The sequence below is a fragment of the Chiloscyllium plagiosum genome, chromosome 17, assembly GCF_004010195.1.
Source record: "Chiloscyllium plagiosum isolate BGI_BamShark_2017 chromosome 17, ASM401019v2, whole genome shotgun sequence".
In the NCBI taxonomy this organism is placed as follows: domain Eukaryota; kingdom Metazoa; phylum Chordata; class Chondrichthyes; order Orectolobiformes; family Hemiscylliidae; genus Chiloscyllium; species Chiloscyllium plagiosum.
Genome location: NC_057726.1, coordinates 30,738,750 through 30,762,919, shown reverse-complemented (window position 1 = coordinate 30,762,919; position 24,170 = coordinate 30,738,750). Strand labels below are relative to the sequence as shown.

Sequence of the window (24,170 nt, the reverse complement as noted above, 5' to 3'; positions counted from 1 at the left end):
ATCCATAAGTGTGTTACATACAATTCCATTTTACAAATTATATCCATAAAATACAATGTATGAAACAATGCTTGATTTCAGCTTGATGATTACTTTCATTTCTGGTCCTGAAGAACATAGCAGGTAAATTAAGTCTGTAGGAGAGGCTAGGGTCGGCAAGGAGAAAAGTAAAAACATAATCCAAGCTACAAATAAACTCTCAGTAAGTGACTCCAGTAGGTCCTGTGGGAAACCTCAACATTTAAGATGTGCTTAAAACATCAGAATGTTCAAGACTACAGGCATAATGTGGAAAGTGGGATTACTGCAGATATAATCGGTGCAGATTTGATGGGCCAAAGAGCCTCTGTGCTGTATGACTATGATTTTTATTTTGAAATATTTGGAAAACAGGTCCTCTTATGCTAAGACAATTTCATTTTCTTTTTAATTCATTCATGGGATATCGACATTGTTGGCTAGGCCAGTATTTATTCCCCATCTCTAATTGCCCAGCGAGCAGTTTAGAGTCAACCAAGTTGCTATAGATCTGGAGTCACACCTAGGCCGGACTGGGTAAGGATGACAGATTTTCCTCCATAAAGGATATGAGTGAACAAGACTGAATTTTTTGAAAATTGTCAACTGTTTCATGATTATCATTCGATTCTTAATCCCAGATTTTTATTCAGTTCAAATTCCACATTCTGCCATGGTGAGATTTGAATCTGGGTCCCCATAACATTACCTGGGTCTTTAGGTCAATAGTCAAGTGATAATACCACTAAGCCATCACCTCTCTAATTTGTTTCTACTGCAGGATTACATTATAAAATACGTAAAATTATTTTTCCAGGAACGAAGAGTGAAATATGTTCCCAAGTGTGTATAGTGAAATAACTCCACAGAGGCCGGTATCCTGTCACAACGCCACCCTTTATTTCGTACTTGACACCGGTCCGGCTCCCTCAGAACCAACCCTCAGAGTGCACGGAACGAACGAACGAACACGCACACGCACACGCGCACGCGCACACGCACACGCACACGCACGCACACACACACACACACACACACACACACACACACACACCTCTCAGAGTGAACAACCTCACCCATGGGGTGTGTGCGCAGGTGTGAGACACAAGATGTACGAATCTTTATTCAATTCCCACCACCAGGAAGAAAGGAAACACCCGAGTGGCCAGTGACAAGCAGTGCCCTTCACAAAGGGCAATGCTGTATGATCACACTCCTGTTTATATCGGTCAGCCAGGGTGCCCTGATTGGACCAGGTTAACAGCCCTAATCGGGGAACTCATTCTATGAGGTCCACCTGGCTGATCATGTTACAATCACTGCATATGGGTAATGTCATCACTGGATTGAGATTTAAGTGTCTGCATGTTAAACAGTGGCACTGTATTTGTTTGGTTGGACGTGCCAACCATGGCCACGTTTTAAATGTTAAACAGACTGAAATGTGGAAATTTAGTTTGGAGTTACTACTTCCCTAAAACTTCCCTCTGCCTCCCGAATGATCCTAAGTTCATCCAACTCCAGCTCCAGTTCCCTAACGCGGTCTTGGAGGAGCTGGAGATGGGTGCATTTCCTGCAAGTGTTTTAAATGTTAAACAGACTGAAATGTGGAAATTTAGGGAGCTTAAGGAGAGTAAAGTTTTTCATATCTAGATGATTATAATCTTCACCATTTGTAATGTACTTACTTCCTGATGTGGCTGTCAAAACAAAAGTTCACTTTGCTAGTAATTTATTTAGCACAACGTTATAATTCACAGTTTGGAAACTACAATAACCATTTGCTTTAAAGTCAATTAAAAAATTCCCCTCCATCTTTCAGTGACAACTGCAGTTTCAATCTCAGCAATGGATGTTGCTCCAGTGTATACATTACCCAGGTCTCTAACTAGTACTGTACTTATAAGCCTTAGCATACTGTGTCTCCCTCAGTTGGCATATAGACAACTGGCTAATTAGGATAGGACACAAGTTACATGCGAGGCTACTGAGAAAGATTAACTGCCCAGCTGCTAAACTACTGGAAAAGACGTGTTACTGGACGAAAGGACAAAGAAATTAAAAAGCCATAGGACTGAATAATACACAACATTACAGAACTGTTTTTTAAAAAAATGCACAAGATACGTACCTTTCCCTTTTTCAGGCTGTTGTAGAGATCTTTGTTTGGCAGAAACTTTTCCATTTCAGCTTTGACCAAGACCTTTCTGACATTGATAACTTCCTCCACAGTTAAAGCCAGGCTCTCCACTGGGTGACTGAATTCCTCCTGCAAAAGGAAAATAAATAGTCCATTCTCCTCCCTGTACTAGTTATCTGAAGGAATCACCATGGCTGACAGAACAAAGAACACAAAACTATGTGGGATGCACAGCTCCCCAGTCTGAATGTTAATGGGGCCACAGTACCCAAAGATTTGCGTCTGAAAATTGAATTTCATGGATTCTGAACGCACCATATAGTGTGTCCTTTTGCAAATAACTAAAACTAAAAGATCAGTGCAATTTTCTAGCCCAATATTTATTGTCCAATATTTATTGTCAACCGAATTGACCTCGATAAGATGGCGGTGAGCTGCCTTTGTAAATTACAGCAGACTACGTGGTGTAGGGATACCCATAGTGCTATTAGGAAAGGAGATCCAGGATTTGGATCAGATGAAAGTGAAGGAATGTGATATAGTTTCAAGTCAGGCTGATGCAACATCGTGGTACTGTCAAAGGAGCCTTAATGCATTACCACAGCACATCTTGTAGATGGTGCACACTGCCGCCACTATCAGTGGTGAAAAAAATGAATGTTGAATGTGATGGATGGGATTGCAATAAAGTTGGTGTCGAGATCTTGAATGTATTTGGAGCTGCAACTATCCAGACAAGGAGAATATTCAATCACACTCTTGACATGCCCCTGTAGTCTATGGGTAGGCTTTCAGGAGTGAAAAGCTAAGTTACTGCCTCAGAATTCCAATCATCTGACCTGCTTTGTAGTCACAGAATTTTACGTGACTGATCCAGTTGAGTTTCTGGTCAATTGTAACCCACAGCATGGTGGATTCAGTGATGGTAATCACCATTGAATGTTAAGAGACAATGGGTAACTGAGATAGTAATTTCTGGCACTTCTGTGGCACAAATGTTACTTGCTACTTATCAGCCGAGGGCTGGACATTATCCAAATCTTGCTAGATTATGAACATGGACGAGTGTATGAGGTGGTGTGAATTATGCAGAACATTGCATAATCATTGATTAACATCCTCAATTTTGATCTTTTGATGGAGAGAAAATCATTGAGGAAGCAGCTGAAGGTAGTTGCACCCAGGACAGTACCCTGGGGAACGCCTGTAAAGATGCCCTTGGACTGAGATGACTGACCTCATAACACATCGATCTTCCTTTGTGCCAGCTATAATCACTAATTTCAGTTTTGCTGAGACTCCTTGATGCCACACCTGGTTAAATGCCCCTTTGATGCCAAGAGAAGTCACTCATAGCTGGCCTCTCGAGTTCAGCTCTTTTGTCCATGTTTGGACCAAGGCTGTAATGAGCTCAGGAGGCTGAGTGACCCTGACGGAACCCAAACAGAGGGTCAGTGAATCGGTTATTGCTGAGCACTTAAACAATAAAAAAAACCCATTATTATTCAGTGTATTCCTGAAGAATAATGATATAGTGAATCTGTTAACACATGCCTTTTTACAGATTGCAACTACTACTCACGTTATATTATAGATCCTATTCTTACCAAGTCTTTATCATTGGCTATTCTTGCACCTACTATCCATCTGTTTTCTATGCTTCAGTTTTGCTGCACTTTATGCATTACTCACGTTCAAATCTTTGCATTCCTCATCTTTCAACCTCATTAAGCCCAATATTGTGCACATGATTCTGGGCTCCTTTGAATAACCTTATCGTTGCACTAATTTTGGTTGTGACACACAGGATACAGAACCGGCTCAAAATTGGTAGTGGAGGGTTGCTTTACAGACTGGAGGCCTGTGACCAGTGGTGTGCCACAAGGATAGGTGCTGGGTCTACTGCTTTTCGTCATTTATATAAATGATTTGGATGTGAGTTTGTAGATGACACCAGGGGGATCAAAGATGGCGGCGATCTAGGAAGATGGCGTTGAAGAACTCCACACCACAGTGCAAGCTGGACAAAGTCCTAACCCGCCCTACCCGGACCTCCGTTATTTTCTGGGACTCTGGAAAGGTCGTGGAGTCCCAGGAAACTGTCAGAGAGCAACTTTCCTCTGTTTTCGCCATCCAGGGATGCCAAAGAAGGGAGGAGATCCTCGGACTCAATTTCCTCCCAGGTCCTGGTATTAAGAGCTCGCCAAATCTCGAGAAGTTGGGCAAGCAGATAGATGAGAAGCTGGTCCCGATCTTTATCATGCTGCAGGTGACACCAAAATTGGAGGTGTAGTGGATAGTGAAGAAAGTTACCTCAGAGTACAACAGGATCTTGATCAGATGGGCCAATGGACTAACGAGTAGCAGATGGAGTTTAATTTAGATAAATGCAAAGTGCTGTATTTTGTAAAAGCAAATCAAAGCAGGACTCTTACACTTAATAGTAAAGTCCTGGGGAGTGCTGTTGAATAAAGAGACCTTGGCGTTTAGGTTCATAGTTCCTGCAGGCAGGTAGGATAGTGAAGGCGGCATTCGGTATACTTTCCTTTACTGATCAGAGAATTGAGCATAGGGGTTGGGAGTCACGTTGCGGCTATACAAGACATTGGTATGGCCAATTTTGAAATTTGCGTGCAATTCTGGTCTCCCTGCTATAAGAAGGGCGTTGTGAAACTTGAAATGATTCAGAAAAGATTTACAAGGATGTTGCCAGGGTTGGAGGACTTGAGCTCGAGAGAGTGGCTGAATGGGCTGGGGCTGTTTTCCCTGGAACGTCGGAGGCTTAGGGGTGACCTTATAGAGGTTTATAAAATCATGAGAGACAGGGATAGGATAAATAGACAAGGTCCTTTCCCTGGGGCGGGTGAATCCAGAACTAGAGAGCATAGGTTTAGGGTTTGAGGGGAAAGATATAGAAGGGGTTTAAGGGGCAAGTTTTTCATACAGAGGGTGGTGCATCTATGGAATGAGCTGCCTGAGGAAGTGAAACAGGCTAGTACAATTGCAACATTTAGAAGTCATCTGGTTGGGTATATGAATAGGAGGGTTTAGAGGGACGTAGGCCAAGTGTTGGCAAATGGGACTAGATTAGGTTAGGATATCTGGTCAGCATGGACAAGTTGGAATTAAGGATCTGTTTCCGTGCTGTACATCTTTATGACGCTATGACTCTACGTTGCACTGAATACACTATGGCTTATGACCTTTCACTTTGTGAGCTTTCTCCCCTCCATAGGAGCCAGTGGTTTGGATATTTGCTTTTGTGTGCAACTCCTATTTCTTTTTCTTTAAAATTTACTTCAACGTTTGGTTTTTCTATTGTTGCTTCATACATTTGAATATTTTCTCATAAAGCCACCATATTAAATGTGGTCATATCTCCAGTGAATATCTCCAGGTCAGCAATGGTAGCATGAGGTTCACATTTCCAGCAGGCTCCATTGGCTGGATTGTCAGAGAATTTTAGGTTCCATTGTAATTTATATATGTCCACTAGATGATGCAAAACTTAAGGTGGCACAGTTCAAATAGCTACATTCCCACTTGTGGGCAGAACCTCAGTCGACCAAAAAAGCACAAGACATTGCTGCAGGGCCAGCATCAAGTATAGCAGGATGTATCAATTCCCCACCAACCGACCACCAGTCAGAATGCATGGACGCAACATCAGGATAACTGCAAAAAAGACACATCATACACTATCACTGAAAACACTGCATAAAAATAATAGCATGTAGGTTCATCCGGCTTCAACTGCTTCAATGACCTTCCCTCCATTATAAAGTCAGAAGTGGGGATACTCGTCAATGAGTGCACCATTTAGGACTCCTTATGGAACCTGTCCATAATTAAATGTAATCATTTCCAAAACCAAAGTTTGGACTATCAAGTCGCAAGTAAGGTTCACACCACACAAATGTCAGGCAATGCACACAACTGGAAGACAGAACCTAATCTAACCATTGCCCCTTGACATTCATCATTATTACCATCTCCAGATCCTCCATTATCAAGCTCCTGGAAGTTAGCATTGATCATAAACTGGACTAACCATATAAAAAGACTGTGGATACAAGATCAGGTCAGAAGCTAGTAATCCTGCGGTAAGTAACTCACCTCCGCACTCCCCAAAACCTGTCCATCATCTACAAAGGCACAAATCAGGATTGTGTCATATTACTCCAATTACGTAGTTGAGTGACATCATCCAGGTCAAAGCAGCATCCTTGATGAGCACCACATCCACAAACACTAACTTTCTCCATCACCAATACCCATGCAGCGGTGTGGAACATCTCCAGGATGAACTGCAAAAATTCTCTAAAGCTCTTTAGAAAGTCCTTTCCAAACCCACAACTACTTCCACCTGGAAGGGCAAGGCAGCAGACATTTGGGAACACCACCTGCAAGTTCCCCTCCAAAGCCATCCACCACCTGACTTGGAAATACATTGCTGTTCTTTCACTGTTTGAGTCAAAATCCCTGGAATTCCCTCCCTTACAGGATTCTGGGTTGATCTAAGAAAATGTATGACAGCAGTTTAAGGTGGCAACTCACTACCACCTTCTCGAGGGAAGCTAGGGATGGGCAATGAAAGTTGACCCAGCCAGTAATGGTCTTTACCTGTGAATGAATTATAAAAGTTGCATATTGATCATGTATACAGCAAAATACATTTTGCGTGTTTCAAGCTTTACCAACACTCACTTAAGTTTGGAGAGAATCATTTGCTAAAAGTACAAAAGATTCAGAGCAACTGGAGTAATACTGATGATAAAATTGATGTATGTTGTTAACTAAGTGAATGGGTCAAGCATTTAGATAAAAGTCTTTCTCAATGGCAGCACTGTGTATTACTCTTGCAGGTTGTTAAGGGATGTCAGCAACAACATAGCCTTGACTATTTTTAATGCACTGAACCAGCCTTGTTGTTTCATGCCTGGGATCTTCAAATAGCAAAGTTATAGAACACACAGAACTGAAGGAACTTGATAATGCTGGTGGATTTGTGGTGCAAAATGCCTTCTATTATGTGACAAGATCCCAATTTTTGACTTCAGCAGATCAGAAGAGGTGTACTACTGTGGCTGATCCAGGATTCCCCCCGTTTATATCACCAAAGATTAAAATGGATCCACAAGTCAAATTCCATCATTAGTGATCAGTCAGTACAAGCTTCAAATCTTAAAATGTACCAGCTTTTTGCAGTGAAGCAGCTGCAGACAGGGACATTAGTCATCTGTTTTGCATCTTTAAAATGTAAGAGCCATTCAACAAGCCCTTCCAAGTAGTGAGTACTCACCAGCCATTGACGTTTAGAAAAGGTTGGAAGAGTCTCTGGAATACCCTTGACAGATTGGAGCTTGTCTTCCACTACCAAACAAGAATGAGTGCTTTCAGATGCCTGGAAATTTATAGGCTGCATTTCTGCATTCTCTTTTACTGAAAATATAAACAAGTGTCATTTTTGTAGAAATTTGGTACTGTAGAAAGTAAAGTATTCTTTTTCATCATTAAATTTTCTCCTCTCTCCTCCTTTGAATGTGCCGACATCTATTATATACAGATATTCTTCATGAACGAACTCAGTCGGAAAACATTTCAGTCACGAAGAGCTAACTCCCAAGTCCAATTATGACTTCATCCAGTATGCATACTATCAGAATATCCATGGATAGTAAGGCTGGAATCCTGGCCAATTTTATTTTCCTAATTTGAAGTCCCAACATTTGGATTAGTAGGGTAAAAGATGAGTATATTCGACAGTTAGATAGCTCAACAACACAACCTATTAAACAACAAGCGGAGAGGAAAGAGATAAGCTATTGAATATATACCTCTGAGGATTTTGTTATTCTGTTATGAGGAGAAAGTGAGGACTGCAGATGCTAGAGAGTCGAGTCAAGAAGGATGGCACTGAAAAAGCACAGCAGGTCAGGCAGCATTCAAGGAGCAGGAGTGTTCTGGACATAAGCTCTTCATCAGCAATGTGTAGAGGGAAGGTGGCTTTGAGATAAATAGGGGTGGGCTGAGAGATAAGTGGGGGGACAGGTCAAGAAGGAAGTGCCGAGTTGGAGGAATTGATCTGGGATGTGGAGTGGTGATAAGAAAGGGAGATTTGGAAACTAGTAAAGTTGATGTCGATGCCATGTGGTTGAAGGATCCCAAGGCGGAAGATGAGACGTTCTTCCTTCAGTTATCGGGTAGGTTGGATTTGGCAGTGGAGGTGGCCCAGGACTTGCATGTCCTTGGCAGAGTGGGAGGGGGAGTTGAAGTGGTCAGCCACAGAAGTATGGGGTTGTTTGATGCATGTGTCCCAGAGCTGTTCCCTGAAACACTCCACAAGTTGACGTCCTGTCTCCCTTATATAGAGGAGACCACAATCGGGAACAACGGACACAGTGGATGAGATGCAGGAAAATCTCTGCCAGATGTGAAAAGATGAGGTATAAATGTAGACCCCCACACAAAAACTATACTGTGACTTGAGAGGACAAATTTCTTTAAAATGTAAGAGCTCCCTCACTTTTTCACAAAATGCTATTCCTTTATTATGTTTGAAAGAGACCCAGCTCCTGTGTCTTCAGTTGGCAAGAATCTGAACTCTAGAATTCTCTTCTTAAACCGCACTACCTCTGTAGCTCTGTCCTCTTTAAGGCACTTTTTAAAAGCTGTCTTTCATCAAATTTTTAACTACTTGTCCTCATATCACCTAGTGTGATTTAGCATAAAATTATTTGACAATGATTCTGTCAAGTGCCTCAGAACATTTCACTCAGTCAAATATGCCAGTGAGTTGTTGTCATTGTCGAAAATTGAGAAGGTCAACTGCTGCAAATAAGAATTACCCTGTTAAAGATCAGCCACTGAGGGAATTGCCCAGGTTATTAAACATTCCAATGGGTTAATTCCTCAATGTTTGCAACCCTCTGAACGTATCCAGTTAAATCAGAGAATTTAGACAGTTTGACTGAAGTTAAGCAATAGTAACACAGGAAACAGACTACTAAAACCTTCTGACTAACTAACTATTAAATTGACCTCTAATGTACCCCCCAAGACCCTGAGTTGCCATCTCCCCCCACCACCACCAGACAACACTCCAACTGCTGGAAACACCAGCTCCCCTGCAATGAGACAGACAATTACACAACACCCTCTATTCCCAACATTTCCCTCTCCCCTGCCCCGGAATCAACATCATCTCCTGCTGCTGGACCCTGCCTTTCCTCCCCAACATCCAGACTCAACATGCACCAGTTCCCCTCCCACCTTCCGCTGCCAGATCCAGTATCTCCTGCCAACTTGACCTCATTGTCCACTTAGCTAGTACCCTTACCACCTTGCACCGTAGTCTTACACTTAACTCCATTCTTTCTCAGGAGCAGTCAAAGTGGTTTTCTGTGATGCTGAACATTTAAAGCACAGTACACAGCAGCTGACCACTGTCACGATAGGACATGGTTTTCCCAAAAGTAAGGATTCAAACTTACCAAAGGATCCTTGATCGGAATCTGTCAGAAACGTGGGACACCTTAATGTAAAAAAGTGTGATTGCCAAACCTTAGAAAATCTAGACAAATAGAACTATAGACCACCTTGGAATGATCAGCTCAAGTCCTTGCAGGTTTAATTCCTCTATAACAACATTACCCACAATTGTCAAGCACTGTATTAATTGCTACTGAGACTCTTTTGACGCTATGCAATTGTAGAAACCAAAACTAGAATGGTCAAGTAAAAGAATTATTCAGTAGCGCTGTGAACGTTTAATTAGAAGCTGAGTGTTTGTCTTACTTGTGTACCTGGATTAATCTGTGATGTACCATCTCTATCACATGCAAAATTGTTCCTTTTACCTCCTACCTTTTTTTACAGTTCAAGGTCTAAAACACTCCTGCAAGATCAAATAGTGGCTGGCTTGCACTTCTTTCATTTAGTAAACTGTATTCACTGCTCACAATGCTGCCTCCTCTGCACCCACACGATGTAAGATACTATATGACCACTGAGCAAAGATCTTTTTTTAAAAAAATTAACCTATTTTTCTGATCAACCTGTTCACATATTGTATGCTTTTTCCATTTGAGATACTTTTCATTCATAATACAATGTCTTCTATCACTAGAACTAATAACTACTGCTACAGACCTCTTCAGGAGTATTGTTCTGTTTAAAGTTGTTAAGTAATATAATTTAAGGCCTTCAACCAACCCTAACATTTGTGTCATGATCACAACTCATGTTACTGCTGGGCAAGTTAGTTCCCAAAATGAAATCCCGCTTGATGGATCATATACTTGAATTTAATGTAGTGATCTTTCACTGAAAAAGTATGTAGGTCACAGAACTACTTTTAACAATAAAACAGAAGTTTGCAACACAACATATGGATAAAACCAAACCAAGCATTCTAAACAATGAAATTTGAAAGATTTCAAATACGTGGCAAAACACATCTTATTTATTCCTCAACATCATATTACAGGTAAATAATATAGAGAAATTCCTTCCCATTCAAATGTGTCGATTTGATTAACTGCTTCTCAGTATAGTGAGGTGTGAGGCTTTTATATATGACCATGTGCACCACTGAGAGCTTAGACTTCCTCAGTTTTTAAAAATAATTTGCAGAGTTCTAACCAAACACATTTACTCTGGAAGTTTCAACAAACTCTACTTTTTTTCCTTTGAGAACTTATTTTCTTAACTGCTTGTCACAATCTCCTTTGCTGAGAGAAACCCTGGAGAGAGTTCAAAATAGATTTACCAAAATGGTAACAGGAATTAAGGGTTTTACATACAAGGAAAGATGAGAGAGAGAGTGGGCTTATTCACCTTGGAGCAGAGAAGATTAAAAGGTGACCTTACTGAGGTTTTAAAATTCTGAACAATTTTGACAGGGTAAACAAGGATGTTCTGTTAGCACTAGTTGGTATGTCTGTAACTATGGGTCACAACTTCAAGATGGTCAGCAAGAAAGCTAGGAATAAGATGACGAGAATCTTCTTTACTCAAAATTGCTAGGATTTGGGACGTGCAGTCTGGGAGAGTGGTGGAGGCAGATTCCATAAGGTTTCAAAAGAGAGTCGGATATATATGTTTGAAAATGATTAATTTAGAGGGCTACAGACATAGGGCTGGAGAATGGGACTGACTGGGTGGCTCTTTTGAGAGCCAGTATAGATACAATGGCCTCTTTCTGTACTGTAAAATACTAGTATTCTATGAAATTGCATTAACTCACCTTGGTGCAAAGGCGTTGTCCCAATTACAGTCTCATTCTCAGAAACCTTTGAGAGATAAGCAGATTCAGATTGGGACAGAGCTAACTCAGTCTGCAAATGTTGGAGATCATGTTCTGAGAATGAGCGATCACGTTTTAAAGGAATTGGGGAGCTGGTAACTCTTCGCATCTCTGCGCTTGGTGACTCTTCCTCCTTTTGAAAATAAGGTAGTGCAACAAAAGAAATATTTCTGAATTTGTGCATTGTTGAAATCTGTTTAGGAGCTTCTAGTTACAAACAACATCACACCCGGTTTGTTAAAAAGTAATAAGGAAAACAATTGGTCTGAAATGAGAAACAAGTTATACAAAGCCAACCTCTCATATCTGAAATCTTTATGATTTCTTTGCAACCTTTAACAACAGTAACTTTGCTCTCATTTGATTTCTTTAAAGTAAGAAACAGTCACCCTTCAGTTTGCTCAAAATCACTGGATGGAGTTATCATAGAAGAGGTTCCAAAGAAGAGTCATACTGGACTCAATGTTAAAACGCTTTCTTCACAAACGCTGCCAGACTGGGAGTTTCTCCAGCGTTCTGAGTTTGTATCATGATAGAGATTAGGTACACTGAAGACATCTCTAAAGTCTGGTTTGTACAACTTGATCGGTCAGTGCAACTTGGTTATTAACACAGAGCACATTCATAAATATGAAATGAACAAGATTCCAAAACATGTGCAGGTCAGGTGAATTGGCCATGCTAAATTGCCCATAGTGTTAGGTGCATTAATCAGGGTTAAATGTAAGGAAATAAGTCTGGGTGGCTTACTCTTCGGAGGGTCGGTGTGCACTTGTTGGGCCAAACGGCCTGTTTCCACACTGTAGGGGGTCTAAAAAAAGTGGTTAGCGAGGTCTGTTTAGTTGAATGACCAGTTAGCTGACCAGACCAATTCAGAAGGCTGGTTAAAAGTTAACTGTTACTGTGAAATGAAAGTGACCAATAGAAGAGATCAGGTAAGGATATTCATCCCAAAAAGACAGCAGTGAATTAGTTGGATTCTTTCTCAATCCAGCAGCTTCATAGTCACTTTAACTAATTGTGGCTTTTTTCCCCCAGAATGTTTATGTGGAATTCAAAATGCTCAAACTGCCAGTCGTGGAAAGTGATTTTGTATTCTGTGGTAAAATGACCAGCAGCATAATTTAGTTTAAAATAATATAATTTCAGAAGTCATACAACACCACATTATAGTCCAACAGGTTTATTTGAAATCACAAGCGTTTGGATTGCTGCTCCTTCTTCAGGTGCAAACTCTGTTATACTATAACCTGCTGTCATGTGACTTTGACTTTGTCCACCCCAGTCCAACACTGGCACCTCCACATCAGAATATAATTTCATCCAAGTTAACCAAATGAATCAAGTCCAAATGTCTGTTCATCAATTCCAAATTAAGAAAAATGAAAATTCCTATCAATTTAAAAGTAAAATATCAATGTCTATTTATATAATGATTTGTCAGTAACACAGTGCAAGTAAATGGTAATAATGACTAATTTTGCTGCAGTAACATATACCTGTCTTACACCTGAATCCTCAATAAAGAATTCAGCTACATCTACACCTAGCATTTCCATCACAAATCAAAAACAACAATAAATAGCAACTTGTTAAAGGGCATTTAATAGTACAGCTATACTAGCTTTTTTACTTGAATGCAATACAAAGGAACTGTAGAAACCCAGTATCAGGTGCTACTGACAAATTTGCTGACTCAACCTAACCTTTCAAGATAACCAAGGACCTTTTAGGAAAATAATAATTTTGTAATTATGTTAATGAATCACCAAATCAGAGGCATGGATCATTAATCCAGTTTGAAAATCTGAAATCAGTTTAAAACTTCTGGAAATTGAAAAAAGGCAAAAATCAATAATTATCAGGATGCTGCTGGGTTGTTGGGAAAAAAGCCAACAAAGTCACAAATTATAGAAATCAGTGTGAAAACAGGCCATTCGGTACAACAAATCCAAACTGACCACCGAAACAGCATCCCAGCAGACCCACCCCCTATTTGTAACTCTGTTCCTATGGAGAGTCCACCTAGTGTGCACATCGCTGGATACTATCGGCAATTTAGCATGGCCAATCTACTCAATCTGCATATCTTTGTACCGTGGGAGGAAACTGCAGCACTCAGAGGAAGCCCACGCAGATACAAGGAGAATGTGACATGATTAAATCCCAACTAGTTGGCCACAAAGAAACTACAGTCAATGAAAATGAGCTTTGCCAGTGATGTCCATTTCCTGAGAACGAAATGAAAAACTTACTGGGTCTGCAATATTTAGCTCTATGGTGAGTAGCTGATTAGTCTTAATGCTCACCGTTCCAGGGAAAGTCAAGTTTTACTCTTGTTTTAAGGAATGCTGTGGCATAGATTTTAACTTTCTTCTAAATGTTTATCAGACTTCAAATTAGTTGGAAACATCTCAGTTGAAGTAGTTAAGTTTATAGTCCTACCTCTGAAATGTTCATTTCATCCATTTCAGCCAGTGTTGGGGCTTTTAGTAGTACTCTGGGTCTAGGCCGCTGTGTGCTTCCCATGGACTCAGGAACGGAGAGATCTATGCATGAAGTAGACTTGAGGTCATCAGAGCAGGCATGCACAAGGCATGGCAGAGATCCAAAGGTCACCTCTACAAAGGCAATGAATTTATAATATGAACTTAAACAAAATAGTTAATTTCAGCTTGCATCAACAATTGCCAAGTGCAGGACTGATCTTGAATCGTTTAGCTTGTAGTTTAGAGAAAGGAACTGTAAATCTGCATTGAAATAAATACAAATTAGAATTCTCTTTAATACTTACATTACCGAGCAAATCAGTTTACTTTAATAGGCGGACAATTACATAAAAATAAGCCACCTTATGAGTATGTTGTGTATATTTGCAACTGGATTGCCATTGCACACAGATAATTAATATTTTAAAAAAACTTTAACTCATGTAAATCCACCCAAATTCTGATTCAACTAATAAAACTTACTCATTGTTTAAATTTTTGAAGCCAAGGAGTAATTGGCACAAGCTGGGACTTAATATAAGGAATTCAACAAGAATTTATTGTACTTAACCTCTGAAACTTTAAACAAGCTCCTTGCTGTTCTACAAGCTAACAACTTTTGTTTATAGTATTGGAATCCAAGCCACACGCCGTCCTGGCTTGGAACTACATCACTGTTCATTCACTGTCACCAAGGGAAGAAGTTCCAGGTTTTGATCAACAGCATGGAGTATCGCATCATTGCCAGGTGACTACAATGGCATAATAGTGGGTGAGGGCAATCTAGCTCTGGTACCAATTAATCTTCTCAGTATGGTCTCTTTGATCACCTCCTTCTGCCATTAAATTAATTGGCTAGAGGGAACTTTGAGACCATTCTTAATTTTGTGCACCACAATGGTACAAAGTTGACTTGTGTAACTCTAAAGGAATGGATGCAGGGTCAGTGGAAATTTTCAAGATTGAGATAGAAAGTTTTTTTTTGTTGGACAAGATTATTCTAAAATTTGTCTAACTGAAATGGCGTTACAAATCCGCCATGACAAAAGAAATCCAATAGCTTTCTTACCTACCTTTAAGAGAACAACCATTTCTCACCTTTGTTCTTATTTCGACTAGCTGTGTGCACTGGTCGAAGCTTTTTCTTTGACTTGATCTCTTCCAGAATTCGTTCATGTAGACTACGTGGTTTCAGAGGCTTTGGTCCAAGATTTCTTTCAGAGACCTGAGAACAATTAATCAGAAGCTTTGATTTCACCTTGAAAGAACAAGGTCTAAAAATTCTATATTAAAGATTAATGATTCACAAGCAATTTCTATATTTTATAGGGTGAACAAATTCAAATAAATAAAGCATGTGCTGTATATTGGAAAGTAACTATGCACTTTCAAGTGCACTTGGAATCATAGTGAGTAGATTCTGCGTTATCCAACCAAGCATCATCTCGAGAGAGAAATTTACTAGGCCAAACTAGAGATGTACTTTGATAAATGCAAGGCAGTTGATTCTGAAGCAGTGTGCCAGCTGTAGCATTTGTACTGCAGGTGATTTAAGTGGAATTAAACAACTAGGCCGTTTATATGGATAGGTCAAATGAAAGTAAAACAATTGAAAAGTTTAGGGACAACAATTTGAATTTCAAATATGTTGTGAACTTGTCCTCATTAACCTCAGTATACAATCAGCATTTAGCTTACTTCAACCCTGGGTAGTAAACCTCATTCCTCTAACCTTGCTTCTGGAGTACTTCAGTAAGTAGTTTGTTAGACACAAACTCCCTCAAGAAGCAAGTTCAGGGGAGCACGATGCAACTCAAAACTCAAGTTAGGTGACTTCTGTTTAAAATCGACACGACCAGACTATTTTTCATTGCATGTTTTTCCATTACTAAAAGTTGTCTGAAGGGAACATTTCCACTGAGACATTAGGATTCCATTTTATTGCATTTAGTTGCTCACAATAATTTAAATTGCCAGCAGATCCAAGAAAATCTCTGTAGGCTGGAAAGAATCTCAAGAAAACACAACATCATAGTAACAAAGCTGTACAAATTTCAGGAATAGCTTTAATGTTAGATCATTTACAACAAACAATAAATTGCTTGTTATGACCAGGTCCTGTTTTTGTTTGACTTTAATATTTCTATGTGACCGAATCCTAACCATCTTTTCCAATTTATGTGAGAATATTATGGCACAATTAAGAAAACCTCTGGGAAGCGGGTAATAGTGAAATTTGAAGTGTTGGATCTGATATCCTGGTGAGTTCACCTCCAGTAATATTCAAATGCTCAAAGTGCTGCAATTCCTAAGGGCTGATCACATCACCACATAGGTAGCAGGAAAAAGAATACTTTAGGCCAATCTTAAAAAATCACAACACCAGGTTATAGTCCAACAGGTTTATTTGAAGGCACTAGCTTTCGAAGCACTGCTTCTTCATCAGGTCAATCTGCAATTCTCCAGTGTAGTACACACATTTCCTTGTGTTTGATGGGATTTAGTGCAGTAGTATAGTTGCATTGCATACACTACTGCACACAGACACTCCAAATTTGATTGTTAACAAAATTATAAAATTTGAAAACCACCATAGATATAGAATAATTGTTTAAGAATGTAATTACTCATTAAGTTACTCAATTCCTTTCCAATAGCCACAGCTCACTTTTTCCTGGTCAAATTCAGCGCAAACTGAGTTTTATCATCACGACCAAATTCTTCCTCTATAAATTTTCTTTATTTTCCTTCCTCTCCCGAGATCCAAATAACAATTTAATAAATACAATGCTTTGCCCCATAATCTGCTCCTAACAATAGAAGCAGTCAAAAGATTGAAACTGTACTTTCCAGTCAGTTGAATAATGAAGTCTTACTGGGAGAGATAAGATTTGGAGAAGCTGGTGTTGGACTGGGGCGGACAAAGCTAAAATCCATACAACACCAGGTAATAGTCCAACAGGTTTCTTTGGAAGCATTAACTTTCAAAGTGGTGCTCCACAACCACCTGATGAAGAAGCAGTGCTTCAAAAGCTAGTGCTTCCAAACAAACCTGTTGGGCTATTACCTGGTGTTGTGTGATTTTTAACTGGGATAGATAATGCACCTTGATTTATTTGTGCTGGAAAAAGGTCAAATAAAACCAAATACACACATATATAAATCAAAACATTTATTCATTAGTTTAGTTTCACAAATAAAATGAATCTGAGAACATGTAGGAGAAATAAAATCAGTGCAGACTTTATCAGACAAGATATCTGCAATTTAAGTTTCAATGATAAGTTTAAGGTGGTTCCTGACTTCATTAAAGTGTGGAAACTGGATAAGAGGTTTTACTGGTGTTTGTATAGATGTCATACAAGTATGCAAGCATGATTGTAGGACTACAGTTCTGAAAAAGGGTCTCTGGACTTGAAATATTAACTGTTATCTCTCGACATATGCTGTCTGACCTGCTGTTTTTTCCAGCAATTTCTGATTTTGTTTGATTTTATTTCTGATTTCCAGCATCTGCAATTCTTTCAGTTTTTTGACAAGACCCTAGAATATTGTTTTGCGCATCATGCACATTTTACAAGCTTGCAATTAAAGTCTTTTCAAAACATCTGATTTTTTTCAGCTAAGAAGTCCTTTAAAATGTCAAAGCTTCAAAATTCATGGACCTACAGTCTAAAATTATTTAGAATTTTCATTCGGTAATCTATGTGACCCCAGGCTACGCTGCAGATACAAGGATAAAGGGGATTGAAGTGAAGAGTCACAGGCTTAAATTGACACCCAATTAAAAATAACTTTCATTTAAAGATGCCATCCATTCAGACATGGGCTAATGACTATATTTCTGATGGAGATAAAAACTAATAACAGATAACATTTGGATTAAGATGATTCACCAGTCAAAAAAGGAAACTCTTATCTAAACTTACATTATTTTCAGCGGACCTCATCAATCCTGCGATAACATGAAACAGTAAACAAAAGAAACAGTCAAAAACAGGCAGAACACCAATAGTGAGATGGGAGTGCCAGAGGTCCTCACAGCAGCAACCAGAGGGATGAGAAAAGGAAAATGAGAATAAAGGAAAATCTACAGAGAGAAATAAATATACAAGTGTAAAGTTTGGGAGTAAGAGAAACTCTTACCGGTTTTAAAGGTGGCCGTGATCTTATAAACTCAAGAATGAGTTCGTGAGCATTTTTCTTCACACATGGCGGGATGTCACCATCAACCTGCAAAAAGAAATGCCATTTTCCAATCAAATACTTAGCTAACAAATTAGCACCACTGCAGACACAATAAAAATAAATACACAGAAGAAATGAGATTGTTTGGCTTTTTTTTTTAAAAAGAAAAGCAATATTACGCTGCTCAATTGTTCTAGTATAAGACGATCGCAAGCACAATGTCCCAGTATCCAATCCTTTCAAGAGATTATTTCCCTTTTCCCTCATTTATTTTAGTATGTACCTAATTCTCAGCACTGCAGCGCTGATCTACATTTTATATTGAAGAAAGCCAGTTGATGAATCTTTTTGCAATGTAACATTTATTCAGACAAACTTTACAAGCACACACTTCCCTTCCCAGTTTCAGTAAATAGCTCTCTGAATCAGCTTAAATGAAGTCCTAATTAATGCCATTCACCTGCATATAATTAAACACAATTGATATACAATTAACAGGTGTTTCACCTATTTTCTTGAAATAAGACTGCAGCAAACAAAATGTGGAATGTATGGGCTCTTGTACTACAGTGGTAGACTACTTCTGAGCCACGAGGCCCAGGTTCAAGTCCTACCTGTGCCAAAGTTGTATAATAACATCTCTGAACATATTATTTAGAAACGAGCTAAATGTGAACAGTGTTGCACAATTGCTATACATAATCACATTGCACAGATGTTTTTCAAGTTTGGCTCAGAAGAGGGAATACATCAATTTGGAATAAGGGCTTTTGCCCAAAACGTCGATTTTTCTGCTTCTCAGATGAAGCCTGACTCGCTGTGCTTTTCGGCACCACTCTAATCTAAACTCTGCTTTCCAGCATCTGCAGTCCTCACTTTTGCCTATATAAAAGTGAGTCCATAGAGTTAATATCCAGTAATCTAAGGATAAACAAGTATTGAAATAAGATGCCTAAATGCAGAGTTTTCCCAGGAATTTGTTGTTATTTTAATCATGGAAAAATATTATAATTATAATATTATTACAAAAATAAGGGGGTGATAGTGGCATAGTTGTGATGTCACTGGATACTAATGCAGAAGTCCTGGTGATGTTCTGGGGACCTGGGTTCAAATCCCACCACACAGATGGTGAAATTTGAATTCAATTAAAATTTGGAATAAAAAGATTGTCTAATAATGGTCATGTGACAGCCAGTGATTATGTTTGTACATCAAAGAAGAAAATTTGCTATCTTTGTTTGGTCTGGCCAATGCCTGACTGCAGACACACAGCAATCTTGTTGACTCTTCACTGCCATCTGGACAATTACTGATGGGTGCCCACATACCACAAGTAATCTTTTTAAGAGAAAATTTCAACAAATTAGATTGAACTGAGAGCACTGGTTAGTACAAATTATTTGACCTATCAAGTACATACTATCAACATTGCAAATCGATATATCTACTCATATCAAGCTCCAAATCTAACATTCCTTCTTGCCCACCTCTCCCTTACCCACACCAGGTATATTGTTTAATCAAGGTAACTTTATTTTTGAGGAACTGAAAAATAAAGATATGAAATGTAGCACCAATTTTATGACAGATAAAGATGTCTATTTGATTAAAGAGGTTGCAAAGTGCAACATTAATTGTGGAATGCTATTTTGGATAAGGCAAATTTAATGGTAGCATATACTGAAAATACAAACTTAAAAAGTTGTATCATAGAAAATTGTTACGGGGCAATAGAAGTGACCAAATGTGTGTGGGGGCCTGGAGGTCAATAGATACCTCAGTATTATTGCAAAGTCTGTTTATTTCACCTTCAGACAAAAGTTGGAATATAATCCTCAGAAGAAAAGAGGCCTTAATTAAGGGGATTTCTCAAAACATACTCGGAGTTTGTTAGTGAGTAAAATATTCTACAAGCAAGATTTCTAAACAAACTTATCAAGATTTCAGTGTAGAAGACAACACTGCATGAAAGGCTGTTTAAAAATAGAAAATATGTAAGCTGAAATGGCAGGGATGCATAGAGCCAAAGGGGTCAGTGATGCACTGTGTCTCATCCAAGATGTTTATGAGGACATCAGAATCAAATGTAAGTTTTAAGATATAATGATACAAAAATATGGGTGGTAATTGAGATCAACCAATTATAGAGGAACTAGCATGGTCAAGGAATCTACTACTTAAATATAGAATGAGTAGGGGAAAAAAGCTCAATAGCATATAAAAGTACTTCACATACAAAGAAGCTCTGTGAAATGTAATTTTTTTGTGTGTAATTTTAACAGCCATTTTCATACACAGCAGATTGAACAAGCAGCATTGAGGTTGATGATTATGAATTCCTATTTCCATTCGTGTTAGTTGAGGACACAGACATTAAAAGCTTGTCATGACACCAATAAATCGCACTGGTTTTCTACATAACTGAAAAGCTAAACAAAATTTAGTTGAAACTTTTCTTCAAAGGGTGCACATCTCCAACAATGCAGATCTTCCCTTGATAATATACTGGAATATCAACACAGTGTGAGGCTTGATTTTCTAACTCAAAGATAAGAGTGGTATCTAGCAGACCGAGTTGACAAGATGGAATTGAATCCAAGAAAAACTAAAATGAAACTTTAATAATTATTTACTCATCAACTTCAGTGTGAGAACGCAAATAACAATAGAAACAATGATGGATATCTTGCAAGAATAACAGGATACAAATTTAAAGAGATTTATCTGGAAAATTACAAAGCACTGATAGAATTGTGTCGTATTCAGGATCTCTCAGGAAACAAAAATAATAATCTTGAATGTCAAGGAGAATGAATCAGCGAACAGAAACTCAAAAATGTGGGAAGGAGCAATTCAGAAAAGATGGTCAGGTAACTGAGCTATGAGGTGAAATTTAAAAGCACAGGATATTGGGAAAGTTACATGCTTCATAGTCCAAGATTTTTAATCTTACAGATTGACTGAACACTTCTAGGCTCTGGATTTCCACAAATTTAAGAATCAGGGCGTAGGTTCAAGTTCAGAAAAATGAAGATGCACAAACAAATTAGACTGAATTATTTTACATAGCAAGTAGCCAATTTTTGCAATAGATTGCTCCCAAATCCAACATTCCTTCTTGCCCACCTCTCCCTTACCCACACAAGGTATATTGTTTAATCAAGGTAACTTTATTTTTGAGGAACTGAAAAATAAAGATATAAAATGTAGCACCAATTTTATGACAGATAGAGATGTCTATTTGATGAAAGAGGTTACAAAGTGCAACATTAACAGTGGAATGGTATTTTGGCAACAGTCTACTTACTGAAGATGGAATTACTAAATATTTATCAAATTCTATTTTTAAAAGGTTTGGCTGATTAAATTAGTTTTAGGGACCAACTGAAAGGACAGGAGAATCCTATTGATCTTGTATTTTCCAATAATACAACATTGAAAATATGAAATGTTATGTCATGCACAAAACAAACCTACAAAGGTATTTAAAATTAAGCCAAAAAGTAGCATTAATATATTGAGAACAATCCTTTTACTCAAATAGTTTTTAACTTCTGTCGAGTGAATTAGTAAATCAGCAAAAGTTTTAGGTACTCAAAATGCAGCTGATCATCATTATGGTTACAATATGTCTGAAATTGAGGGGATGAGCTTCACCTTGATAAAATAATCTTGACCCTTACGTCATTATGATTTGTTGCTTCCCAATATATGACAGTAGATCATCATTAGACCGAAGTAGGAATAAAAACAAGATGCTTACCATAACTTTCCGCAGTTTATATTTACGTGCTTTAATGTCCTGCATTAACATCTCGAATGGAGTAAGGTGATACTCTGTAGGTAAAGGGTTGTACTGTTTTTCCTGAACTTTTTTTAGTTTGACACCATGGCGGAGGTCTCGCATTAGCTGCACCCATAGACGTGCCTGCAAGCACAAAAGGAACTATTCGCAAATATAAAACTGGAACTCTGGAATTTGCAGAATCAACAGCAAAACAAAAGTTGCAATCGGAGCAAATTAAATCTAATGAGTAGGCACAAAAAAAATGAAAAAGGCATTGAGCAGATGTAAAGTTCCACCATTTTGAGAATTTAGTCACTGAAGCAATCCATCTCCATATGCAGTGAGATCTGGACAACATTCAGGCGTTGCTTGACAAGTAATGTCTGCACCACACAAATACCAGAGAATGACCATCTCCAACAAGAGTGAATCCAACCATCACCCTTTGACATTCAATGGCATTATTACCACTGAATCACTCTCTATCAACATTCTGGGGATTAGCATTGACAAAGTCTAACTGGAATAGCCATATAAACACAATGGCTACAAAAATTTGTCAGAGGCTCAGAATTCTGCAGTAAGTAATTCATCTTCTGACTCCCCAAATGCTGACATTTATCTACAAGGTACAATGCAGGAAGGTGCTAGAAAATGGACACCATCTATAACAAAGCTGTCTACTTGATTGGCACCTCATCTCGCACCTTAACATTGACTTCCACCACCACCATTGCATAGTGGCAGCAGTGTGTACCTCAAACAAGATGGACATAGTACATGATTTTTAAAAATCTTAAAAGAGACAGCAAAACAAAGTTTTCAATCTATTTCCCAACATCATCAATTCACAGAGATGTAAATCCAGAGAATGTATACTCCATCTCTCAATTTCTTAGGGTTTTACTTAACTACTCATTTAAATTGATTTGTTCTTACACTCAGTGGAAGAAATGTAATTCATGATCAAATTTTAGAAATTCAGGCCACCACAGGATTAACTTTAAAAGATAGAAGAGGGGCTATGTACTTTTCCATTTTCATTTCTGTTCTGCCACGCTTTTGAATATATGTAATAAAATACTTTCCCCTGGAGCTGCTTTTCTGATAAATGTTATTACCAAAGACTACTTCAATGTGATGAAATTACAGGAGACCGTCTGCTGCATTAGAACAGCTTTGTTCTCTGTAACTCCAATGGAGATTGGTTTGATCTTCTGAGGAACGAAGAGGAGGTTTTAAACAGGAAACTGCTGAATCTAATAGAGGTGGCTTTTGATGCCACTACAATAGGAAAAAAATTACATTGTTCCCAAGAGGCTGTTTCTTGTGAAAGTGCATCATATACTTATCAGATGAGATCAACATTAACCTCTTTGTAAATTGTCTTCTGAACACAAGTATTAGCAGTCATAAGTAAATATACATTCCTCACCCAGTCAGTATGGTTCAAGTTGTCCAATTCAACTAATGGAATCTGCTGAGTCTCTGATTCTCCAAACTGCATCTTCTTCAGCATCTGGAACACAACAGAAATAATGACATTGATATATTAGTACAGTGAATATTCAGCATGACATTGAAGCATCACATTACAGATTGAGACTGCTGGTAACATTTACCATTAGGTTATTGCACCGATCACAGAAAAGCAATATATTTTTAAAACAACTAGGTGACATCACAACAAGTGATGCTCCAGTTCTAAAAAGGTCTCCAGCTTCTTCTTTGTACTGTTAGTCTGTCTGTTGGTTAGTTAAGAATGCAGTCAAGCCAGTTAGTCAGTGAGTCAAGTGTGTGTTGAATGTACGAGCAACAGACGTTAACATGGAATTCAGATTATCTGGAGTTCAGAGATGCCATATTTCTGCACATCGTTAATTGGTACAGTTGTTGAGACAGGTGTCTGAAAAGTTAAGAACCAGAGTCTTTGTGGTTTATGTTAGATGAACTAACACAGAGAAAACCACATCACATACAATCAGACATACATTAGCATTATAAAGTAAACAAAAATGCATTGATTACTCAAAAATTATTTAGCAGATTGGTCCTTCAAACCATCTTTATTTGACAAAGGACAATTTTGTTTCACATTGTGAAACTTGAATCAACACCAGGTCGCCCACTCCCCTGATCAACAGTCAACAGACAAATCAAATCCCATTTCAAACTGAAAGATCAAGATGTGGTCTAAAAATTGAAATGTCACTATTTTTGAGAGAGTGAAAGACTTGG

General features: G+C 38.5%; 1 protein-coding gene across 3 annotated transcripts in view; it reads right to left on the bottom strand.

Annotated features, from left to right (window-relative positions):
* The window catches only part of spire2 (spire-type actin nucleation factor 2), an 83,751-nt gene that overhangs the window by 16,575 nt on the left and 43,006 nt on the right, over positions 1–24,170 (bottom strand). For 2 of the 3 annotated variants that reach the window (XM_043706802.1, XM_043706800.1), the window contains exons 4-11: positions 23,368–23,451; positions 21,909–22,073; positions 18,101–18,187; positions 15,053–15,179; positions 13,911–14,086; positions 11,406–11,598; positions 7,461–7,600; positions 2,150–2,287 (exon numbers count right to left, since the gene is read on the bottom strand). In XM_043706802.1, coding sequence (XP_043562737.1) covers positions 2,150–2,287; positions 7,461–7,600; positions 11,406–11,598; positions 13,911–14,086; positions 15,053–15,179; positions 18,101–18,187; positions 21,909–22,073; positions 23,368–23,451 — 1,110 coding nt within the window. The remainder of the gene's footprint in view (positions 1–2,149; positions 2,288–7,460; positions 7,601–11,405; positions 11,599–13,910; positions 14,087–15,052; positions 15,180–18,100; positions 18,188–21,908; positions 22,074–23,367; positions 23,452–24,170) is intronic. The other variant, XM_043706801.1, reaches the window with a different exon arrangement.